The sequence below is a fragment of the Aulonocara sp. 'chitande type north' Nkhata Bay genome, linkage group LG4 (genome assembly GCF_057382095.1).
Source record: "Aulonocara sp. 'chitande type north' Nkhata Bay isolate Kocher_YH1m ecotype deep benthic linkage group LG4, A_spYH_male_GT1.1, whole genome shotgun sequence".
Lineage (NCBI taxonomy): Eukaryota > Metazoa > Chordata > Actinopteri > Cichliformes > Cichlidae > Aulonocara > Aulonocara sp. 'chitande type north' Nkhata Bay.
The window spans coordinates 9,305,201-9,327,497 of record NC_141347.1 but is presented as its reverse complement, the minus strand read 5'-3'; the positions used below and the strand labels follow the sequence as shown (position 1 = coordinate 9,327,497).

Genomic DNA, 22,297 nt, shown 5'->3' with positions numbered 1-22,297 from the left:
TGGATACAACCATGCTGACAAAAACTTGATATTTAACTTCCGCAAACTTCTCACCGTTTCTGGATGAGGTAGTCCTCCAGGATGTCCAGACAGCGGACCATCTGACTGAACACCAGGACTCTGTGACCGCCAGCTTTGAGTTTGGGAAGCAGCTTGTCAATGAGCACCAGCTTTCCGGCAGCCTGAATCATGGCTTGGAGGGCCATGTCTGGCATATCTGCCCCACAACTATGGGAGTCCCTGAACTCCTCAATGATTTTTTCTTCCGCTCCTGTGCAACAAACAAGTTTACAGTTACAAACATTGAGAATTACAAAGTCATTCTTTCATTTTGGGGAGCTGAGTATGTACCATTAATGAGGTAAGGGTGGTTGCAGCATTTCCTCAATTCCATCATGGTGTTGAGGAGGTTGGGGACACTGGCTCCTCCGCCTCCAGCCCCTCCAGCCCCTCCTTTGGACAGGAAAGAGAAGTTCTTCTCCAGAATGGCCCGATAGTATTTCTTCTGGATGTTGGTAAGCTCCACCTAACAAAACAAAAAGTCATTTATTCAAATCATTTTAATTCCAAACTCCAGTGTTGCCAGGACTGAAGTGGGCTTAATGTTTCCCCCCCTTTTATTATATTTGCTTTGTTTAGCAACTGCAGAATCACTGCTGTTCTGGTAAAAGGGTTCTACCTCAATTATGGTCTCCTCCTTCGGGGCCAGGTTCTTTTCCACATCCTCCTTCAGTCTTCTGAGCATCATGGGCTTCAGAATGCCCTGCAGTTTTTGAACCTGATATACACAAAGGACATGTCACTGCAGTGAGAATTCAGCAAACATGAAAAGTCGTCCTACAGCAGAGTATCCCCGTTACCTGTTCTTCAGTCTTAAGGTCTCCAAATTCAGTCATGAATGTTTGTTCAGATGGGAATCTCTCCGGCTCCAGAAAGTTCAGTAAGCTGAAGAGCTCCTCCACAGTATTCTGGAGAGGAGTTCCTGTCAACAGAACTTTGTGCTCCTAGAGAGACGGTGAAGAAAGATTTAGAGTTTCTAAAAATGCAAGCAGGAAATGTTGACAGAGCTTTAACCCACTGAAGAAAATCACATTTGTCCTTTGGTCCTGTGAATCAAAGAAAATTACAACCACATACATCTGCCACTCACCATGTCCATCATTTTGAGTCCCTCCAGTAGTTTGCAGTTTCGGTTTTTGAGACGGTGGGCTTCATCTATCACCACACAGCGCCACGGGATGCTGCGCAGCTCTGGACAGTCAGCCAGAATCATCTCGAAAGTTGTTATCACCGCATGGAACCGATACACTCCCTTTATTATTTTACCCTGGAGAAGTGATTAAAAAAAGAGAGGAAAAGCATGAAGGTCAACAAAACAGTCACCATTTGTTGCAAACGCGAGTCAAAGACAGACTTTGAAACAGAAAAAGTCTGGACATTAACGCTCTGATGTCTTCACCTGAGCATCTGGTTTCGGTGTTGTTTCTTGAGTATTTCTAGTTGTTATGCAGCTTTTAATTCAAACCAGGTCAAACGCCCCAAAACCTCCTCTTGCTATCATAATCTGTAAAGATCTACCTGGAAAAGTCCCAAGCATTTGGTGCGTGTGAGAAAGCAGATAGGCTCCGCACGACCTTGAGGATTACCCCAGTCTGGATTATGAACAAGAAGCTAGGCAAGCACACTAAAATGCTGCTTCGCAGGCTTGCTGTGACACAGGTTACACTAAAAGCTGTTAGCAGCATTGCACAAAAAGAGCTTACAGTTTCCGGCTTAAAGCTAGAGGACTAAAAGAGCTTATGCAGCAGAGGAGCGCTGTCCATCCCCAGCTAGCTGAGGTGGTGTTCAGACCTAGAGACCTTCTCACACAGCAGCATCCTGTTTCTGCCTCCCTAATCTACACCTCTATGATCCTTCTCATTTTTCCTCATACAAGCTGTCACAAATATGTTAGCTGCGTAATGAAATATTTGACTTTAAAGCCTATACTATGAAGCAGGATTTAAAGATTTAAAGGTAAACATAAGCAACTCTATTACTAGTACACGTCTCCATAATTGTTACTGGTATGATGCTGTTAATTGCACCCCTAATGTCAAACCCAGAGGAAACCCGGGGATAACTTATTGAATAGATAACTAGCTGTGTGTGAACATTTATCCAGCTCAGGAGGATACCCCGAATATGTTTGAATAGGTTTGCTTTATAGTACAAGGCAAATGTATTAAAGGGGAAAAGGTATTTGATATTTAAATGTTTAATTCCCTCTCACCTGTGCATCTCTGTAGTACATCTCATAGGCCTGGATGGTCTTCCGGCTGGCCTGACTGCCATGGTAGACCACCACGTTGAGCTCAGTCCAGGTTCTGAACTCTCTCTCCCAGTTGGGAATGGTGGAGAGCGGTGCGATGACCAGAAACGGCCCTTCAATGCCCTTCATGTAAATCTCATAGAGGAATGTAATCGACTGGATGGTCTTCCCCAGACCCATCTCATCAGCCAAGATACAGTTACGTCTGTGAGGGGACAAAGGCAGACAGACGCCTTTTATATCACCTGTATTTGCGCACACTGACCACAAATTTCTTAAACAGTCTTCCATAAGCTCTTTGCTTATTACATTGCTTCACCCCTTTGGAAAATCTGTTTTCCAAATCAGTGTTCTAATGACAAAAAAAGCTGGAAAATATTTGGGTGTTAGCTCTCCTGTTGGATTTGACTGATTTGACTGAAATGACAATTATTCACATTGGTGCACATAAAAGCACAACAGAGGTCTAAAGGAGATCTGCTTATTTCTAGCTCAAAGTATTTATTCTTGTGCTCTACAGCTCACAATAATCAACTTTTATGCTATACTGGTCTTTGATCCAGCCCCTCAGTTTTTCCCCTTCTTGATGTGCCTGTGACCTCCATATTAGAGATAACTACTCTTTCCGAGTGCAGGGCCTAGAGTAGGAAAAACTGTGTCGAACAGAACTTCCTGACCAGTTTGGAGGCTAAGCTTTCACCTGACAGGGATTATGTGTGCATACACTGATGTGATCATCTGTCTCCCTATGCTCTCTCTCTTCTTCTCTTTGACCTAACCAACTGCTCATTGCTGCCTCTCCCTGAGCCTGGTTCTGCTGGAGGGGAGTTCTTCTATCTCAGCACCGCAAAACGCTCGCTAATAGGGGATTGTTTGTCGGGGTTTTCTCCAGAACACTGTAGAGTTCTGAGAACTCTTTAGCTTAAGAGTCTTTAGCTTAAAAGTATAAAGTGCCTTGAGGGAACTGTTGCTGTGATTTGGCGCTATATTAAAAAACAACAACCCTGAATTGAGCACCACAGAAAAATATGAAGAACACAACAGCTCCAGTTTAAAACAGTCATTTCAATTCCATTTGTGTCGAGCTGCCTTCCTGAACACTTTGGCGGTGTGATTTCAGGCACAGATGATGACGCCAATGGGAAGGCTTAAACAGCAGTGCACCACAGGGCTATTTAATATTCACTTTAATGCCCACTTAAGAATATTAAGTAAGGTGATATCACATGTGCAGACTGACAGAAGCAGTTAGGAGACTAATTCAAAGAAAATGCAATTAATGGTGACTTACGAGTTGTACCAGTTGAAAGTTAGCCAGTTGAGGCCTTCTAGCTGGTATTCCCTGAGTGCGTTGCCGTTCCTGTATTCCCTGGAGCCCTCCAGCTTTTTCCAGTCAGCTGCAGGAGGCCGATCCTGGACACAACAATAAAACAGATAGGGTTATTAAAAAACAGTCAGTGTTAATGACTGCAGTGTTTCATAAAGATGCAGATACTGTTTGTGTGTTTGAGGGGTTAGGATTATGTGTGTTGCTCTGGGTGCTTTTGCTCACTAAAAGCTTTCACCCTTCACAAGTTTTCCTTTGCAAACACTTTTTTCGCCCAAACCCTTTGCGGCAAATAACTGAACCCCAACTGTCTCTCCTGTGAGTCTTCGTCCTGGGAGTGTAACTCCAGAACTACTGAAGGCAATACTGCCCCTTGTTCTGTTTTGCAGTCTTGAAGTTATGCAGAGCATCTTCAGAACAGAATGACAACTACAGTCCAAAATGGTGGAGTTGAGCATTGCTTGTATTGTGTAGGTAGATGGAGACACGACGGCAGAGTAGTCATTCCAGTTTTACTTCTTGGTAATCTACTCAAGTCTGCTACTTGGCAGTCTCCATGAACAAGTATGGCCGGTCATGGAAAAAACAAAAACGCCTACAGGTATGCGGACGTCTGCACGGACCCTTGGGCTCACTGATGACAAGATGTTAGAAGGCATCCAACTGCAGGTGGAGATCCTTTAATCCAGCCAAAGAACAGGGATGGCCAGACAGGAGCCAGCCAGTACGGAAAACATGACAACTGGTCATGAGCATGACAAGCTTTTCTTTTCTTTTAATACATTCAGTGTTTGTTTTCTGTTACATAACACCCTGATTTCAGTTGTGTTTACACTAAACAGCGCCCCTTTCTGGGTAAGTAAAGTTTCAGTCCCAAATTAGCTAAAGGCATTAGCAGCACTGTGCTGTTGAGACAATGAAATACAATCCAGGATGCACACTTGGACAAATTAATGTGATAATACTGCACAGCTTTTAATACAGAACTTTACAACTGGTTGTAGCCATTGGTGGCAGGTATTTGAGCGAGTGAGCTGTACACGTGTTTGATTAGCTCGCAGGACAAAGTCACATTGCAGGAAAAGTTTAACCTAATTCAACTTTTTGGCTAGATGACCCAGGGTTTTTTGGCAGGAGACCTTGCTGACAAAAAAAAACAAAAAAAAAAACCCCAGTGTTAGTACCCTGCTGCACTGACAGACTGGATCCATTCTAATAAATGAAAGGGTTATATCTTTCACACATGGTTTCTGTCAGCAGCCTTAGGATGCCTCACTTTTTAAACCACATATTACAAATGAAACTGATGTTGGGTTATTAAGGATTTTTTGACCAACTAAATTGATGGAATTATTCCTCTGGGGAAAAGGCCCTTGGTCCACACTGCAAATGAGGCTAAAAACTGCCTCCCAATGCTGCCACTATATGATGGAGCATTACGAGCACGGCCCTTAAGGAGAAACAGTAGGCAGGAGTTAAAATAGATGGATGCAGGCTGAGGAAAGAGTGATGGAAGGAGAGACCACAGCCAGTCAGCTGCTTCTGTTCAGCATTAAACACACTGTTAGTGGTTTGGCTTGGCCACAAGAGCAGGGCGTATGTGTGCGAGTGTGTAAGACCGCAAAAACGTGGCCCTGTGGAGAGCAGTTAAGGGAGCTGTAAATCTGGAAGAGGAAGGAGCAGACAGCAGGCCAATACACACGAACACGCCTATAAGGAGGAGACTAGGAGACAGACAGCACCCAAAGCACAGCCACTCACCACTCTCTTAGTGTTGGGCGTGCGTGCTCCGATACGCTCAAATTCGTCTATCTTGGACTGGTCGATGTCGGCCTTCAGCTCCCAGGTGGAGTCTTCGTAAGGCAGACTGCACCACTTCACCAGATATAAGGTCACCGTCTGCACACATAAAACACAGGGCGCTTTGGTGAGTGTGGGTGTAGAGAAAAAAAAAAGAGAGGCTCAAGCCCAATGAAAGAGATCAAAGCACCTCTCCATTTTCATCTGTGCTCTCTGAAACGTCCAGGACACGGTCCACCTCCACATAGTCAGGGTTAAAAGGCTCATCATCCATCTGCAGAGAAAAGAAGTGGAGTTTTAAGATACACTGAATATGAAATAATGAGGCCTTGCAGAGTAAACTCCTCTGTATGAAATGTGTTCTTAGTTTTATCTACCCAGCTTTTCTATTTAACAGCTCTATATGAAACTCAAGTCAGTGTCTGTATAAAGCAAAACTCTGGGGGGGGAAAAACAATTTTATAGCCAGCAACATTTCTTGACACATTCCATTCAGAAGCACTCCTTGTGAGTGGTTACTTCCATGCAGCGGAAGGTCTGGTTTGTGGTGCAGCGTTTTGGTCTTACCTCAGTTATAAAGGTGTTGAGTTGTTGCTTGGCCTTAAACCTCTTGACCTTCTGGTGTATCCTCTTGTCCTTTTCTAGTTCCTCCAGGTCAGCCCAGCGACAGTGGAGGTATGAACTGAGAAGCACAAAATAAATTTCACATCAGTCATTTCAAAGAATTGGATGCTATAAACTAGAGGAAGAAAATCGTATGTGATGTCGTAGGGAGATCTCCAAGTCTATCAGCTAGAGTACTTCTTACAGAAACTGTGTCTCACGGATTAAAGACATTTGTATCTCTGTTCTGGACTGCTTAGTCAAAAGTCTGGTAAAGTCCATCACCTCCGATTTGACACCAGTGTTTTTGTGCAGATGTGTCCCCCAAACATCCAAATTAAATCTATTTCAATGTCTGCATATATCAGCTCTCCTTGCCTTCTATGGCTGTGAGCTCAAAGTATTTCGGACTCTGAATCAGACAGTAGAAGCTCTCCAAACTCATGAAAAATGTATTGTTTCCGGCATATCATAGACTTAATTATTATTGAGAAAATAATTGATCCAGTATTAGTTGTATCCCTGTCCAAAGGAGGGTTAATTCTTTAAACTGCCAGCTGCTAAAATCAAAGCTGAAGCGAATCAGGAATTAAGCACACTTTATTTATGTTAAATGCTGGGGGGACTGAAAACTACATTATTTGCATGTTGGGGTCAAATTTGCTTAGAGAACAAGCAACTTTAAATTGTTTTTGTAAAATGCATTTTTACATTTCACACAGCAAGAGACAGAAATGACACAGGTATCTAATGAATGAAAAGCATTCCATGTGCTTCTCATTGTGATAGGATGCACCTGCACCAGTTTTGTTAATAATGTGAGAGAGGATCTGGGTCACATACTTAAAAATGTCCCTGTGTTCACTGAAATAGGTCTTTAAATAAATAGAAAAAAGAAGAACGAGGCAGCTCTGATGTGAAAGAAAAAGAGCAAAAAAACCAAAAAAAAGCCAAGCTACTACTCACAAGCCCTTGAACTTGACGTAGAACTCCTCCACCTCCACTTCCTCCCCCGACTCCCGCTGAAAAGAAAAACAATACAAAAAAGGGATCATAATCACAGCAAATACAGCAGCTGCAGAAGTGGCTCAACATTATTATACAACATGTGGTCGAAGTAGTGAAGGAGCCTGCACGTGAGTTTCACTCTGACACGTCATTCAACAGTAAACTGTCTCAGACTGAGAGAAAGGGGTGCCCTTCATGTAATGTGTAAGCAGCCTTGCACCTATTTAACATTTTGGCTACAACATGCTGATCAAAAATAAATAAGGCTGTTGAAGAAGTTTTAATGGGTTTTAACAGGAAATACTTGAACAAATTCAACTGCTAAAATCTGTGTGACTGAGCATTTTGTTTCATAAATGCATAAAAAGGGGAAATACCAAAACAGTAGCTCTTTCAAGCAAGGCTGTCCACTTTCATTCACCATTACTACTGCACACACACCCTCTACCATGCTACTACTACTGTAATTCCATGAATCATCAATCACACACACACCCTGCCTGAGGAAACGCTAGTTTGGCGTCTGGTGTAGCTAGTATTGCGGTTTTGGCTGTGTGCCAAGCCCGAGGTCAACTCTGAACAGAGCTGCAAGAGAAAAAGAGTGGTGTGAGTGTGCTTGTGCACGGGAGTGTGTTGTGGTGGTGGGCGAGGGGGTGGGGGGGGATAACCCATTGGCAGCTGGCTAGCAAAGGAGAGTTGGCTGGCGATTGTGTGTGTGCGCTTGTGTTGGCTCAGGGATGATCTCTCTTTAGACAAGGCGTAGAAAACAAAGCAAGGCCGACACCTACACACAGTCAATCGCAGGCGCACACAGAGCTCAGAGCATACACATGCTGAAATATAAGGAATCTGCTTTCCAAGTGAAAACATGCTGCATAAGCAACGTATGTATGTGTAATGTGCTTATGTCAACTGTGGGAAGGCTAATCACATGACGCAAACCACGACTCTGGCCACCCTGTGGATCTGTGTATTGTGTTAGTGTCATTAGGGTGTGGATCTGTGCAGCTCACTTGTTTTTTGGAGGTGCGCATGCCCATGATCTTCTCTACAACTGGTCCTTCAGCTTCAGCCACATCCTGGAAACACAGAACAAGCAAATTCATTCACCGTGCTGGATTGTTTCATGTGATGTCTGGATTGGATACTGGTCTGATCTGGATTTAAAAAAATAATAAAAATCTAGCTCGGGTATTAGTTACATCAGGCCAATCTGTTATGTTCAATGCTGTGCGTTTACTACACCACATGTTAGCAGAAGTGCACTGGTTGCAATCCAACACAACATGAAGGAAGCTGACAGCAAAGCGTTGTCAATTTGGATGCATTTCCTCCTAACTGCCTGCTTCAACAACGTTTACTTCCTATATTTGCTGTAGTTGTTGAACTAGCTGCAAACCAATCAAATGATTCGAGATGAATGCAAAGCTCACTCTTAATATATTCATCACTCCACTTATGGTAACATAAGTACATGGACATTGTCAACAACTTGATTACAATGATTTCACTTCATGTGTCTCTTGCCAGCTTCGTTCCACATTTCAGTACATCAATGTTCAAATGCAGCCTTACACATGTTATTCCAAACGGGCAAATATGACAAACAGCATCATTCAATCGCGTCATTTAGCTTCTGACAAGTGGTTCACTGAAGCCAAACCAAAAACTGAAATCTTGGCTGCACCTGTTGCTGCGATGAGGACGATGGAGACTTTGGCGATGGCGAGTCGTCTCCGCTGTCATCGTCTTCAGAGATCCTGAACTCCAGATCCTCTGTGTACCTCTTCCTCTTCACCTGACGGCTAGACCGACGCTTCTGATAAACAGAGGGAGAGTAAGAACATTTAGGCTACGTTCACACTGGACGTCTTAATGCTATTTTTGATCAAATCTGATTTATTTTTGTCTGTTTGTTCACACTACAAATAAAATGTGACAGTAAACGCGCTCTAGGGTGAACGGTTCACGGCTCTCAAAGCAGCCCACATGCGCAAAAGAAGACGTCACACACAAAGCGTGTTTACGGAAGAAAAAAAATGGCGGCTACAGAGCTAGTAGGTGTTGTTGCAGCAGTCTATCAATTTCTGCACAGTCGTAACCGACAGAATTTTGACAAATTAATTAGAGAAAGGACACTGAGAAAAAAGAGAGCCCGTGCTTTAACAATGGCCACCATGCTTTCTTGTTTGTCTTCTCCGGTGCTGATAATTGGCATCTGTCTTATGTCAGTGACGTAAAAGAGCAAAAAAACAGCAGTCACTTTCGAAAACATCAATATGTATCGGATTCAGTAACACATACGAAAGTGACCCAGGTCAGATTTGAAAATATTGGATTTGTGCTGTTCAAACTGTCATAGCAAAGTCGGATTTGATGCACTTTCGCCTGCAGTGTGTAGCCTTAGTCATCTGCGAGATCTCAGTGATTTTTGCCTTCCTCCTTCCACTAACTGTACAGCAAATTAACTTAAAAATTCTGATGACACTCATTGTATTGTATATTTCCTCCTTTTTCTATGCTTCACTACACTTTACTACATGCTGTACAAAGTGAGCCACTTCACTGCCACTTGCTGTAGTGGTTCTACTATATTTACTCCTCTTCCTCAGGTGGAGACAGGTGGGGACTTCACCTATTTTACTTATTTTATCCAGCCGTTTTGTTTTAGTGTCATTTTTTGATTCGATTTTGCTTTGTACATTTATTACATTTTTATTTAGCATTTTATTGTGGTTCTTTTTAGTCTTTTAATTTATTATTTATTGTGCAGAATATTTTTCTACTTCACTAATTTAATTCTATTCTACTTTCTTAGATATATAACACAGATTTCATTGTTGTTGTATGCGTTTACTGGCTGCATTTAGGCTGCTATCCCAACTTTTGGGATGAATATAATATCCTACCAAATCTGCACTGGTAAGCGGAAAATGAAGGGCTGTACGTCATAATTCACCAGGCATTATTATTTATTATTCTGTACCATATCGCCCAGCATGTTATCCATATTTAAAAAACCAAAACCTTTACAATTCAAGGGGCTCAGAATGTTTCAACATAAGAGTGCGAAAACAAACTAGGGTAGCAGCCTGGAGAGGACATGTTTAAGGGGACATACAGCTGCTAAAGTGCTTTCCTGTTTGAATTAGAGCTACAACTCTTCATACAGCTAATAGCCAGATGCTACTCTCTTCAAGATCCACATAATTATATCTGCACATAATTTCATGAATCTGTTTATGGGTTCATGGACGCGTTCCAAATTCTAAACCAGTACTTAAAAGTATATTTTCAACTATTCTCTGCAGCCTGGTAGAGAAACTACACCACACTTGAAATGTAAAATTAAAAAAAAAAAGAAAAAAGAAAATGAATGCAGCAGCTGAAAAGTTGCTGATGATGCATGATGTCAACTTGACAGGAGGGCTTATCTGCTTGGTCTGTCAACATGGCTGGTTTACAACACAAACAGCAGACGCCTGCTGGCTCAGTGCCGTCTATCTCTACAGGCCGTGACACAGATCTGCAAAGGTTTTCATGACCTCCTGCTTTTTTAAATTACTCTGTACATGTGTTTTAGTCCTGCTTTTATGGCATTGCAAAACTTTCTACGACAGCTTTCCTTTTCATACCTGTACGCCATCATCATCCTCTTCCTCGGGTGGAGACAGAGGTGGAGACTTCACCTCAGCATCATCGTTGACCGAGAACTCTCTCTTTCTCTTTGAATCCTTCTTAGCAGCACTGGCCCCACCCTCTGACTCCACTTTTTTACTGTTACAGGATACAATGGAAAGAAGAGAGAGAGAGAAAAAACCCAAGTTAGAATGAGCTCATCAAAAAAAAAAAAGAAAAAAGTGTCTAACCACAAAATAAAGCCATTATTCAAAGTACTACCTCTTTTACATGTGCGCGCCCTTGTCTGTCCCCAAGGCAATCGCCATGTTTGATTTACCCATTTAGAAATCATTAGTGTGCCTCAGGCTCTGGCACACAGGGGGTTAATGTGATGAAAGACTGCATGGAGGCACAGGGAGAGAGGGAGCAAGAAAGAGAGGGGGTGGGGTGGAGGGCAGAAAGAAAGACCCAAAAGGAGGGAGGGAGGGAGAGAGAGACAGGCAGACAGAAAGAGAGAGGGAGGGGGAGAGCAAGGCCTGTGAGAGGAAGGGGGAGGGGCTGAGGGGCCCCCAGGCTTCTTCCAATCTATGGCATGGAAAGAAAGAGGAGCTGGCTCTGTCTGAGAGCTTGTGTGCATTCACACCACAGAGGTGAGAGGACACTCGGCATCCTTCTGTCTGGCACGCAGGCTCGCATTTCTACCCCTTCCAAACGGCAGATGTTTGTACGATGCAGGTTGAGTGACACCTCTGTTTGAACCATTCATCTCTAAAGTGCCAAAGACTATGAATTCACATAAGATATGCGGGAATCCCATCCAACACCCCCAAAAAGTTGTCCTTTTTTCAACAGAGCCTGGAGGCTGTTGAGCTGAGCCCAGTAAACTGTTTTATTTTAGCAGGTACAGAGACCTTGTACAACAATGGAGAGGTCATGCTGAGGCAGGGATCACACTACTGACTAGTTAATTTTCAAATGTTAATTTTTTCCTTTCTGGGTTTCAGTTTCAAAACTAGATGTATTCTGAAAATCTGACAACGAAAAGCCCAATCTTTCAAACCAGTCCGAGCTTATTAGCCTTTAACTACTCTGCACCTGCAATCTAAAAATCAGATGACAGAATACTGAGAAAACAGTATCACACCTTACTTTTTACAGCTGTGCGCACCAAAAACACTCAGAAACACAAAGCAACTCTGGTCATGATCACATAGTTTTCGTGTTAATGTAACCTAAAGCATCACCACAGATTTCACTTTTACACCCACTGTGGAATCCTAATGAAGGGTTCAGATGAAAACAAAATGCATTTTCTCCTCATAGTTGATAAAATGCAAAGACGCACACTGATGCAAATGGCTGTTGAGTGACACAAAGTTGGAAATACTTTGAAGCTGTGTAATAAACATTGTTGTACACTACCCAGTGATGGTGTTTTCCTGGCAACTACTTTACTAGTTTATTGAATGGGAGAAAAGTCTAAAAGTGAGACAACACTCAAAGTTGAAATACTGTTTGGGCATATGAAACTATGAACAAATGTCTGTAACACAACACACACATAAGTTTGGTAGTGTAACTCCAACATGATCTAACAATACTTTGAGCACAGGGTCAAAGTATTTTCAACTTTTTGCCGCTCGCCAGGCTTCTGCATCATTCTGCATTTTGGGATTTTATCAGTTGTGAGAAAACCTAGTTTCATCTGAATCCATCATATATTACAAAAAAAACTAATTTGTAGGCAGCAAGAGTGTGCCATTTATTTTTGCATGAAAATTGCAAGCAATAATTTAGGTCTTCAGTAGTACTTTGGAAGGAAAATGGTCCCACGACTGACTTAGGGTTGAATATTTGTGGGTTTTGAAACAGTCCGAAAAAACAAACAAACAAAACTACAGCAACTTTATTTGCTAGAAACCTAGGAGGTATCATTCATACTTGTTTCAAACAGGATCAGGATCACCTGATTCTTGGTAGGTGCATAATTTTATACTTTTCACGATAAACACAGAGTGAACAACGTTATCTTCTTAGATTGCTTTCATCACTCCACTTGAGACCTCACCTTTGAGACACTACATGGCTTATATAGAGCAAACAATCAGAAATACTGCATAAAGCTTCAATTAACAGTTACTGGAAGACTTGACCCACAAGTTACAATCTGCAGCAATGGAAATGTACAATGGTATTCTATGACAAAGTGGCTGACACCTGCCTGCAAAGAGAACTTTGCAGTGGATAGTTGTTTTTTTTAAAATATGTTGTTACATAAAAGTTACTTTTGAAATAACTGGCTACAGATTGAATCCATGATTTTAAATAAAAAGTCAATGCTGGCAAAAATTTGAAGGCTAAGGACACTGCATGTTGATAAAAGACAAAAAAAGTACTGTTAAAAGGTTTCATAAGTGATTAGCTGGCAGCGGGGATTAGCAAATCCAGCTAATTTGCAAACATGGAACTGGATCCACAATCAAACTGACTATCTAAACCAAGCTTTACACTCCACTTTACAACATGTTGATTTATTTCAGAGTAAAAGTTATGTCAGGCCATCAGGCAACAGCAATTTGTTCCACTAACTAACCTACTATGAAACAGAACATAACCATTTGTGTTGCTGCCTGTAGTGTATGGCCGATCTCCTTTCTCTGCTCTGTGCCTGTGTCGCTCGTCCCCTTTCCTGCTTGGTGCCTCTCTCCCTCCTTCCCTCCTGCTCGCTCACTCACCCTCCCTCTACATCTCTCAACCCCTCTCTGTCCCTGGGGCCCTTCTCCTTTCATCCTCACGCCAAGAGCAATCACCATCTCCGTGGTAACGGCTGGTCATGTGACCTGCACCTGTTCCTCTGGCTGGTCGCCACACGCTGGAGCCATCTGGCCACACACACAAGCACGCACACAAACACACTTCTCCACTTGGCTGCCTTCTCTCTCTTCCTCCTAGCTTCGTCACGGCCCCACTTCTTAATCGCACCCTCACCTCTCTGCAGCTTTTCATGCTCAATCCATCGTCTTTCATCGTTTCAACACTCTTCTAAAGATCTGATTTTCTGTCCAGTTTAATTAGCAAAGAATATATATCAACATTTACTTTATAAAAGGGCTAAAGCAACTTTTGCTTGAAACAAATGTTTACCTGAAAATGTGACTTTAGAATATAGTGTACTCTACTATTCCAGTATGCCTGTGGTGCAAGCATATACTTGAATGCATTATGACATCGCTACAACTGTGTTTACATGAACAAAACCCATCAAGTTCCTAAAAAGGAATAAATGAGTCAAACAAATCTTGTAAGATAGTGTAGATTCTTTTCTTGCTTCTATATCCCTGCCTGCTCCCGCTGGCTGCAAACAAGACACTCTGTTATCAACTCATCTCTTTAAGGAACTTGACCTAAGCCACCTATTACAGCATAAACCTAACATAAAAGATTCACGCAGCTACGGTTACGTCATTCACTGGTTAGCAAGAGGACGTTGCAACGCACCAAGTACGCAGACTCCAAAAAAACAAAAAACAAAAATCCAAAACAAAGTATAACAGGAAGGAATACATGGCCATCAGGCCTCCAGCCGTCCATTTCCACAACAGAGTGTAATCTAGGCTTTGGCATTTTGAAGCCTCAAGTGAGCAATAATTAGATCTGACACTGAAACCGAGGGCAGTTATTAATAGTTTTGTATTTGTTTTTTTAGTTTTTGTTTTCACTTCGGTATTAGCGCAGTTAGTTGCAAAAGTGGTTTTTAGTTCATTTTGTTTGAAATGTGTTTTATTAGTTATGAAAGTTAGTATCTTCAATTATTACAATATGGAGGCCATTCATCAGGGGAAACGTTCAGGATATTCAGAAGAGACATTACAAGTCAAATATGAATCGGAAAGCCTCACATCCGTCTGGAAGTAACAAAGACTAGAACTTCAGGCACTTCCAATATTTTATCTAGGGGTTTGTTTGTTTTTTTGAGTTATTTGAGTAATTTTTAAGCCAACAATATCAATTCTGTTTTCATTTACCACTTTCCTCATTTTTTAAATTTCCATTTCAGGCACCCACAATGGTTTTGTTGTCCCCATAATGTGGAATATATTTTATACAAAATGTATGCTTCCCCCCCCCCCCCCAAAGCAAATAAAACCAACATGAAAGAACTGTGGTGATGTATTTGGTCAGGGCTCCACCAACGACAGCCTATGATAAGACCAACAGTGCCACAAATCTCACAATGGGACTGCTGCTATGAGCTGTGTCTACTGGCTAACCGATAAGAATGAAGCATGAAATTACACTGTTAATTTGCTGAAAACAAAAAGAAACAAACAAAAAAAACAAACAAAAAACCAAAAACAAAGAAGGAAAATACAATACAAAACAAATTGTTTGGGATTGCAACAAAGAAGTAGTTGTGGCAGCAGACTTGTTTGTATGATGTGCCGTTACCATGGGCCAATGGAGACAAAACATGGGAACAAATGGCAACAACCACCCTTGTTTTGGGCATGATTCACAACAGATTATCACTGAAGAGTTCACATTCAAACTTGGCCTAACCAAGTTCATCAGCCCTATCTATGCTTACAACACTGCACAAATTGTAGTCACCTGAAGATTACATTAATAGACTGCAATGTCGTCCATCATTTTAGGTTTACTTAATAAAAGTAACGTAAAACACTGTTAGGGTTTTGTTTTTGTAAATAATGTGGTAATTTACTTATGCACACCTTCACTGAAGTAACCTGGTGTGTGTGTCAGTGAGGAGCTAATATGCTCCTTTCAGACCGGGATAAAGGAAAGACAGGAAGCCGAGCAGTGGAGTAAAATATTGGGATACAAAACGAAACCGAAGAAGAAGGGCGGAGTGGAACAGACACCTGCTGCTGTGATGAGTCATACCACTGAACCCCCATACACAGATCCACACAAAAAGTCCAGAAGGCAATGCACATACGCTTCTGTGTGTGTTCAGAAGTGCTGTATTTGCACACAAGGTGTCTGCATGCATGTCTGCCTTCTTTGTGTGTACAGCAAACAAATCACCCTTGTGCATGCACACGTACACGCATATATGCACACACATCGAGGGAAGGGTGTGGCGCTGAGAGCTGTGTTATTTATAGATGTACTTCCTCAGAGAGGGAGCGCATGCGAGCAAGGGAAAAAGAGGATGGAGAGACAAGGCAAGGTCAAAGGAGAGGAGTGAGCTGACTGGACGAGTAAACCACCTGATTCTCCCGGCTTCGCTCACATAAGCACACACTCAGACCGTCCTGAACAGCTGAGACCATCTTCAATTTTCATTTATTTTGTCTGCTCATTAGGATCCAGTTGGCCTGCACAAATTTGTGGGGCAAATTTTTAACCTTTTCAAGCAAAACAGCTGCAATTGGAGGAACTTATTCATGCTCTCCGGTGTTAAAAACTGAATAACCATCAAGATATCCAGCAAAAAAAAAAAAAAAAAACCTTGTGTCAACAGGTACTGCAATCATCTAATACAGGATAAAACTTGCCTAACTAAACTCAATTTAGCTTACAACCGAGTATCTATCCATCAATGTAAGATGCTGGCAAGCATCATGAGCCTAACGTATAGGCACAGCTTGTGACAATGCCACAAACCTGTAAATAAAAGAGCAAGAACCAAATGAAAACCACTTGTGTTCAAAGGGTTAAACAGCACAGCGGAACATCTTGGTTACACTGATTAAGCAAAGACTTCAGTCTGCTCCTGTGGTGGTTTATTTGTTCGTAAGGAGATGCAAATACACACAGCAGAGAGAAAACATACTGTAGTATGGTATGGGCCACAAGAAAAACCCTTGAGCTTTGAAGATTATTTCTCTACCCACTGGTGGAAATCTCACATAAATCCCCCCAAAATGTAACGGAACATATGTGCTAGTGGCCTTGCAGAGCCTTGTCAAAGTTGGCTTTAGATCAAAAAGTTTAGCACTAATGGGTACATTTCATCAGGTTTAGAAAGGAATTCCAGCCCCTTGAAAAAGACAACACACAAAAAAAAATGAAAGCTCAAATTTATAAAAGCCTTAAGATTAGATTGCAATTAAAAACATACCATTAAAATTAATGGTATGTTGCACAGTTGTATCTATATGACAAGTAGATACAACTGTGATACAACAAGTGAGAGACCAGTGTAAAACTCCTCAGTGACAATCAATACAAGCTATATACTTACATTACAGCCAGCTGGCTGATCCAATAACTACTACAGAAAGCCTTGTTACACATCTTTGCTCCTCATCATTAAATAATTTACTGATTGTTAAAAATTATAATACGTCTGTTGAAATAAACAGGCAGGCAGTTTTGCTGGAGATAACTTTAGCAGACAAGATATGGTTAGGTGAATGGTAAATGGAGTGGTATATATTGCTTTTCCACTCAATTTAAGCACTCAAAAGCTCTTTCTTGTACAAGTCTCATTCTTCAAATCCACTCACACTCAGTTCAATCTGACTGATGAGGATCAATCCACTGACGGCCCACTCACCCACCCCAGATGGCTAGTTACATTTTGCTGTGGGTAACTAGTGACAGTTAACTCATAGCATTAACTTTTTTTAATTTCAAAACAACTGACAGCAAGCCAGCAAGCCCCAGGTGATTAGATAATTGTAGATATGATTTTATCCACAGCTGGCAGCGAGCTGGCTAACCTTAGCTTACCACTCAGGTGGCGCAAAATTATATTTGAAGGATTCTAGGGATGTCACCAGAACTAATGCTTACAATACCTTTCAATCCGTAAAACAAAAGGTACTATTTTTACTTTTTCTTTTTTAAATACGCTGCCTCATACCGCTGTATCAGCCAGTCTTTGATAACTGAAGGGGGCAGCATGCGCCCACAAGTCTTCTCGTATAGCCTTAGACGCAGCAGAAGGACGACATATACAAGCACCGGAAAAAATACATGTACAAGATGTATTTCACTGATAAGAAATGCAGTAGGAGTTGGGTAATAACTGCATAAAGGTAACATGCAAATGAAGGTATCATTCTTTTCAGACCAAAGGAAGAAGTGCTTGCTTTCGGAAAAGCACCTACAGGACCAGCATCTAGTCAGCAAGACCCATTTCTTTCAGGAACTCATAATACAAATTTTCTAATAGACACTTTGAGTTGCAAAAACCATGTTCACAAGTCATGGTTTGCAAGAAACCATGACTTGTGAAGAGCTCAACTTAATGAAAGCAATGACAAACTTCTTCTCAAAATATGGAGATTTACTGTTGCCTTGCTCATGTGCTCAAAACTTCACTCCTCAGTCCTCGGCTTAAATTAGAAAGACAAAGGAAGGGGGAACAAGGGGAGGGCAGTGAAGAGGAAAAGATGAAAGGATACACTCCTCTTTGTCAGGAAGGGGTGGGACTGGAGGGAGGAGAAGGGAAACGAGAAGAAAGAATAAAACAGAAGATAGTTGGGTGATTGCAGAGGTCCACCATTTTAGAGCAGCAGTGAATGGCCGGCAGCCATTATTATGCTAAATTAACCTGGGAGCTCCAGGCCGCCACTCAAGATGGAGGAAAGCCTGACAACAGATAAGAGCTAGTTTACCAACACACACACACACACACACACACACACACACACACACACACACACACACACACACACACAGAGAGTTGAGAATGGACTCCTCACCCCCACATTTCCCACTGCCCTCACACTCACACAGTGTTGAGCTCAGGGTGTGGATTGGTCAGCAGCATGGCCTTCATTACCATTAGACGCAATTTTCTGCCACAAAGATTAGCAATGGCCCCTCCCCCAACACATGCATTCGCCCACACACACACACACACACACACACACACACACACACACACACACACTGCCCACCACCCCCACATTACACACACACTCGCTCCAGCTGCCTCCCCCCTCTTTCCACACGCCCAAACTCTTTTCCAGTGGCCGGTGCATGCACACACACCTCCCCCAGTGTTGACCCCACTTGCTGCTTTGGCCCTCCCTCTTCCTTGGGATAAAAGACTCCAAGAGGAAAGAGAGATGGGCCACGGACTACGGAAGAAGGAGAGAGAAATGGGGGGCCATCCTGACACATTCCTCAGACCGATCGAGTTTCCACCTTCACAATGAAACCGCTGCTGATACTCTCATACGCAAACACCCTGAGCTCTTCTTGCCCAGGAAGGCTCTCTGACTGACTGGAAGAAACCAAGGGAAAGAGTAGCCACCGATTCAGAAAAACAGCTGTTTAAACGTGTATTTCTTAGGGAAAGTGAAAAAGGGGATGTGATAAATGAGAGAGGAAGGGTGTGAAAAGGCAGGGATAAGACTACAGAGTAAACAAAGTGAACTGAAGGTGATATCGGCAATCGCTGATAGGTGCTGGAAGTTACTCATCTATAACCTTGTACAGGAAGTTTAAACAGGCCCTCACTCTTCCTCCAGAATTAAATGTGTAATACTGAATGTTAAAAACGGTGGCAGTTTAATTTTTATTAATAACATTAACAAAAATGTTATTCGTGTTGTTCTTCAGAGACTTTCGACTAAAAACCAAAAACGAGTTCTTGGCTCTTCTCTTTGTTTAAAAACGAAGCCTGACTCTGTTTTAATATTAGCGGTAAATGCAACTGATCCTCAGATGTGCCCGTTAGCAGGCCTTTGATCACTAACTCACACTTGTACACAGGGTGCAGCGGCTCACTGCTCAGGAGTTGTGACCCTTTTGGTTCCCCGTGCTTGCCCATGATGGGCCTAGAGATGTCTGTCTATCTGCACATACTATTTTTGTGCATTGCATCTACACTCAAGACAGCTTCAGCATTTGACATTAAAATCGAGATATCTCCAGCATGCTGAACTTCAGCACTTGAAATGTTACCCACATGACCCGAGACTGCCCGAGCTACCCTCCTCAAATTGATCCGCTTCTGTTTTCATGTGGAACTGAAATCTTCACAGTTCCACTTAGTGGTTAATGGTGCCAAATGCACCGTTGGGACGCTCTGGACATGAGCTCTTTACAGCTGATGAGAAATAAGCCCTTTCACCTGTTACCTGACACTTTAATCTGGTTTACTACAGTGACGTCCCACTCAACACCAACTATGACACACACAGTGACCGTAATAGTGCATTAGTCCTACCTGGTTTTTTTGGGAGTCTTGGGCTTGGGTGTGGAGCTCTTGGCCTTCTTCTCCTTGGGCTCTTTGGGGGTCTTGGGTGTTTTGGGCGTCTTCGGGGTCTTGGGCTCTTTGCCCTCAGTCTTCTCCTTTGGTTTCTTTTTCCGTTTTTTCTTCTCTTCCACCGGTGGTGAACTTCCCTCTAAAAGTTCTGTGCCAGTAATGTGTTCACCACCATCACTTCCTGTTCCTGGAAATTCAGACTTTACGTCTTCCTCGCGTCCTTCTCCCGCTTTCTTCCCTGTACCTTCTTCCTCTCCATCCACTACTTTTGCCTTCTTCTTCTTCTTCTTTTTTGGCTTGGTCTCCTGGTCGTTGGGCTTCTCTGTGCTGATAGGCTGACCGGGGGCACCGGCACCAACTGTTGGCCTGTCAGGAACCGCCATCAAAACGTCACCTGACGGGTCCGTGGGGGAATGCTAACAGGAAGGAGAAAGACATGCAAGTTACTCGTCAATTGAAAATTAGAGGCACTGAGAGAATAATACATACATTTACTATAACAAATTACAGAGAAACTGAACATAGCATTAATGTAGACAGTCCAGGAATGGTGCAAAGCCGCTGCCAGGAGATCAGCTGATCTCAATGCAAACAAGATGCAGAGGAGGCTACCCCCCCCCCCTCTGTCCCCTTCTGGCTGCCTCTGCCTCAATTTTATCCTACAACTTAGACATTCACATTATTCACACTCTCACTACACATACATATAGGATCTTGGGGGTGGGCACAATCACGGAGTCCAAATTACCATCAGGGTGTACACCCCACCCCTGGCGTCGTTGCCCACCTCTCAATTTTAAATACACTTAGACATTGAGGGCAGCAGGAGGGACTATGCGCTTACCTGCTGCTCTCTGGCAGGTAGCTCCATGCCCTCCTGGGTTTTAATTGCACCTTAGAACACACATGCATCAACACTACAATGAGCGGGTGGAGGGAGGTTTGGAGTCTTCTCCCACCCCCATTCTCTGCGGCCTGCTGGAGTGGGAGGGCTAGGTGGAGTTGGCCGTCCGACTGCGGTCTGGAGTGTGGGGCCTCCCTGCTGCTACGGAGTCGGGGTGGTCTGCCTCTCCCCACCGCAGGGAAAAGGGTAACACCACCTGGGTCTGGGTGCAGTTCCCCCCTCCAGGGGCAAGGGTACCTAGACCCGGTTTGTAGAGTACGCTTGGGGAGTGTGATCGTGTGTACAACGTCTCTTTATGTCTGTCTCCACGTTGGTTGAGTGTGGAGTGAGTGCATATGAGAGCATGAGGGGGGGAATGGATGTTTGTGTCTGTGTGTGCCTGTATGTCTGTGTCTATATGTCAGGTTGGGTATCAGACGCCACCTCTCTGGGGACACCTCAGGCCCTCCAAGGTTTGGAGGCCTATCTCCACCCACCACCACTTCCCCTGCCGGTGGCGGACTCCCTCAGGTGTCGGTGCGTTGGTGGTTCTTTGTGTCTGGGGGTGGGCGTCCAGGTACACACCGGCTCACTCCTTGGCGGCCGCTTATCGGGGCCTGGAGCCTGGGGCTCGCTCGGGCCCCTTCGGGGGTGGGGTGCCCCCGGCCTCTCGGCCTGGGGCTCGGTCACGGGGCTGTGGCCCCCCCACACTCCCTAGCAGATCGTTACATGGAGAAACCTTTGGAATACAAGCGCGCTGATCCACACAGGTATGCACACGGGTGTTCACTGCTCGTAGACCCAAATTACACCTTTCTTGGCTGCTACTTCGAAGCACATCTGTCCTGCGTGCTGCACAACAACATTGAATATTTAGTATTTACTGCTGTTTACACTTAGCTAGATTAATGCGATGGTGTTGTGTTTAGTATGTTGCTTTGTTTCTTTTTTTTTTGTCTTTTTTTGCTTGTTTTCTATTCTTCTCTCAACAGGTGATCCAGGAGATTTTTATTTTTCTCCCCCCCTTTCTCACTGTCCCTCTCCCCTTCTGTTTTTCCTTTCCTTCCTCTTTCTTTCTCCCTTTCCTATCTCTCACTCATGTCTGTCCCGTCTGTAACATCTGGAAATAAAATATAATAAATAATCAAAACAAAGATCGACCAAATGGACCAATACGGCAATGCCACGATGATCCATTTGGCAAAGTAAATCCATTGGGTATCCTTGTTGGTCTTCAGACAACAATTCTGATGGCTAAAGAACCAAATGGGACAGGCGGAAAAAAAACAAAAACAAAAAAAAAACAAAAAAAAACAATTTATTATTTTTGGATTACTGATTATAAATCTACTAATCATTTAAACTCTAAAACAAATAATCTCAAATGCGGACTGGCTTCACTGCTGGTTCACCTGTCAATCAATACTGATATAAATTCTGCAGGGTGGGGTATGAATCTGTCAGTAATGGCAGACCAGAGCAGAGGGGGAGAAGGGACTCAATCATCCATCCATGAACACGGTTGCCACCTCCTCCCTCCCTTCAACTCCC

General features: G+C 43.1%; 1 protein-coding gene across 3 annotated transcripts in view; it reads right to left on the bottom strand.

Moving 5' to 3' along the window:
- LOC147331933 (ATP-dependent chromatin remodeler CHD7-like) overlaps nucleotides 1–22,297 on the bottom strand; it is a 72,307-nt gene that overhangs the window by 22,759 nt on the left and 27,251 nt on the right. For all 3 annotated transcript variants that reach the window (XM_086288266.1, XM_086288268.1, XM_086288267.1), the window contains exons 4-18: nucleotides 19,825–20,279; nucleotides 10,685–10,826; nucleotides 8,737–8,868; nucleotides 8,063–8,128; nucleotides 7,008–7,063; nucleotides 6,006–6,120; nucleotides 5,629–5,712; nucleotides 5,400–5,537; nucleotides 3,603–3,724; nucleotides 2,273–2,516; nucleotides 1,151–1,327; nucleotides 861–1,004; nucleotides 680–778; nucleotides 352–526; nucleotides 55–271 (exon numbers count right to left, since the gene is read on the bottom strand). In XM_086288266.1, coding sequence (XP_086144392.1) covers nucleotides 55–271; nucleotides 352–526; nucleotides 680–778; nucleotides 861–1,004; nucleotides 1,151–1,327; nucleotides 2,273–2,516; nucleotides 3,603–3,724; nucleotides 5,400–5,537; nucleotides 5,629–5,712; nucleotides 6,006–6,120; nucleotides 7,008–7,063; nucleotides 8,063–8,128; nucleotides 8,737–8,868; nucleotides 10,685–10,826; nucleotides 19,825–20,279 — 2,366 coding nt within the window. The remainder of the gene's footprint in view (nucleotides 1–54; nucleotides 272–351; nucleotides 527–679; nucleotides 779–860; nucleotides 1,005–1,150; nucleotides 1,328–2,272; nucleotides 2,517–3,602; nucleotides 3,725–5,399; nucleotides 5,538–5,628; nucleotides 5,713–6,005; nucleotides 6,121–7,007; nucleotides 7,064–8,062; nucleotides 8,129–8,736; nucleotides 8,869–10,684; nucleotides 10,827–19,824; nucleotides 20,280–22,297) is intronic.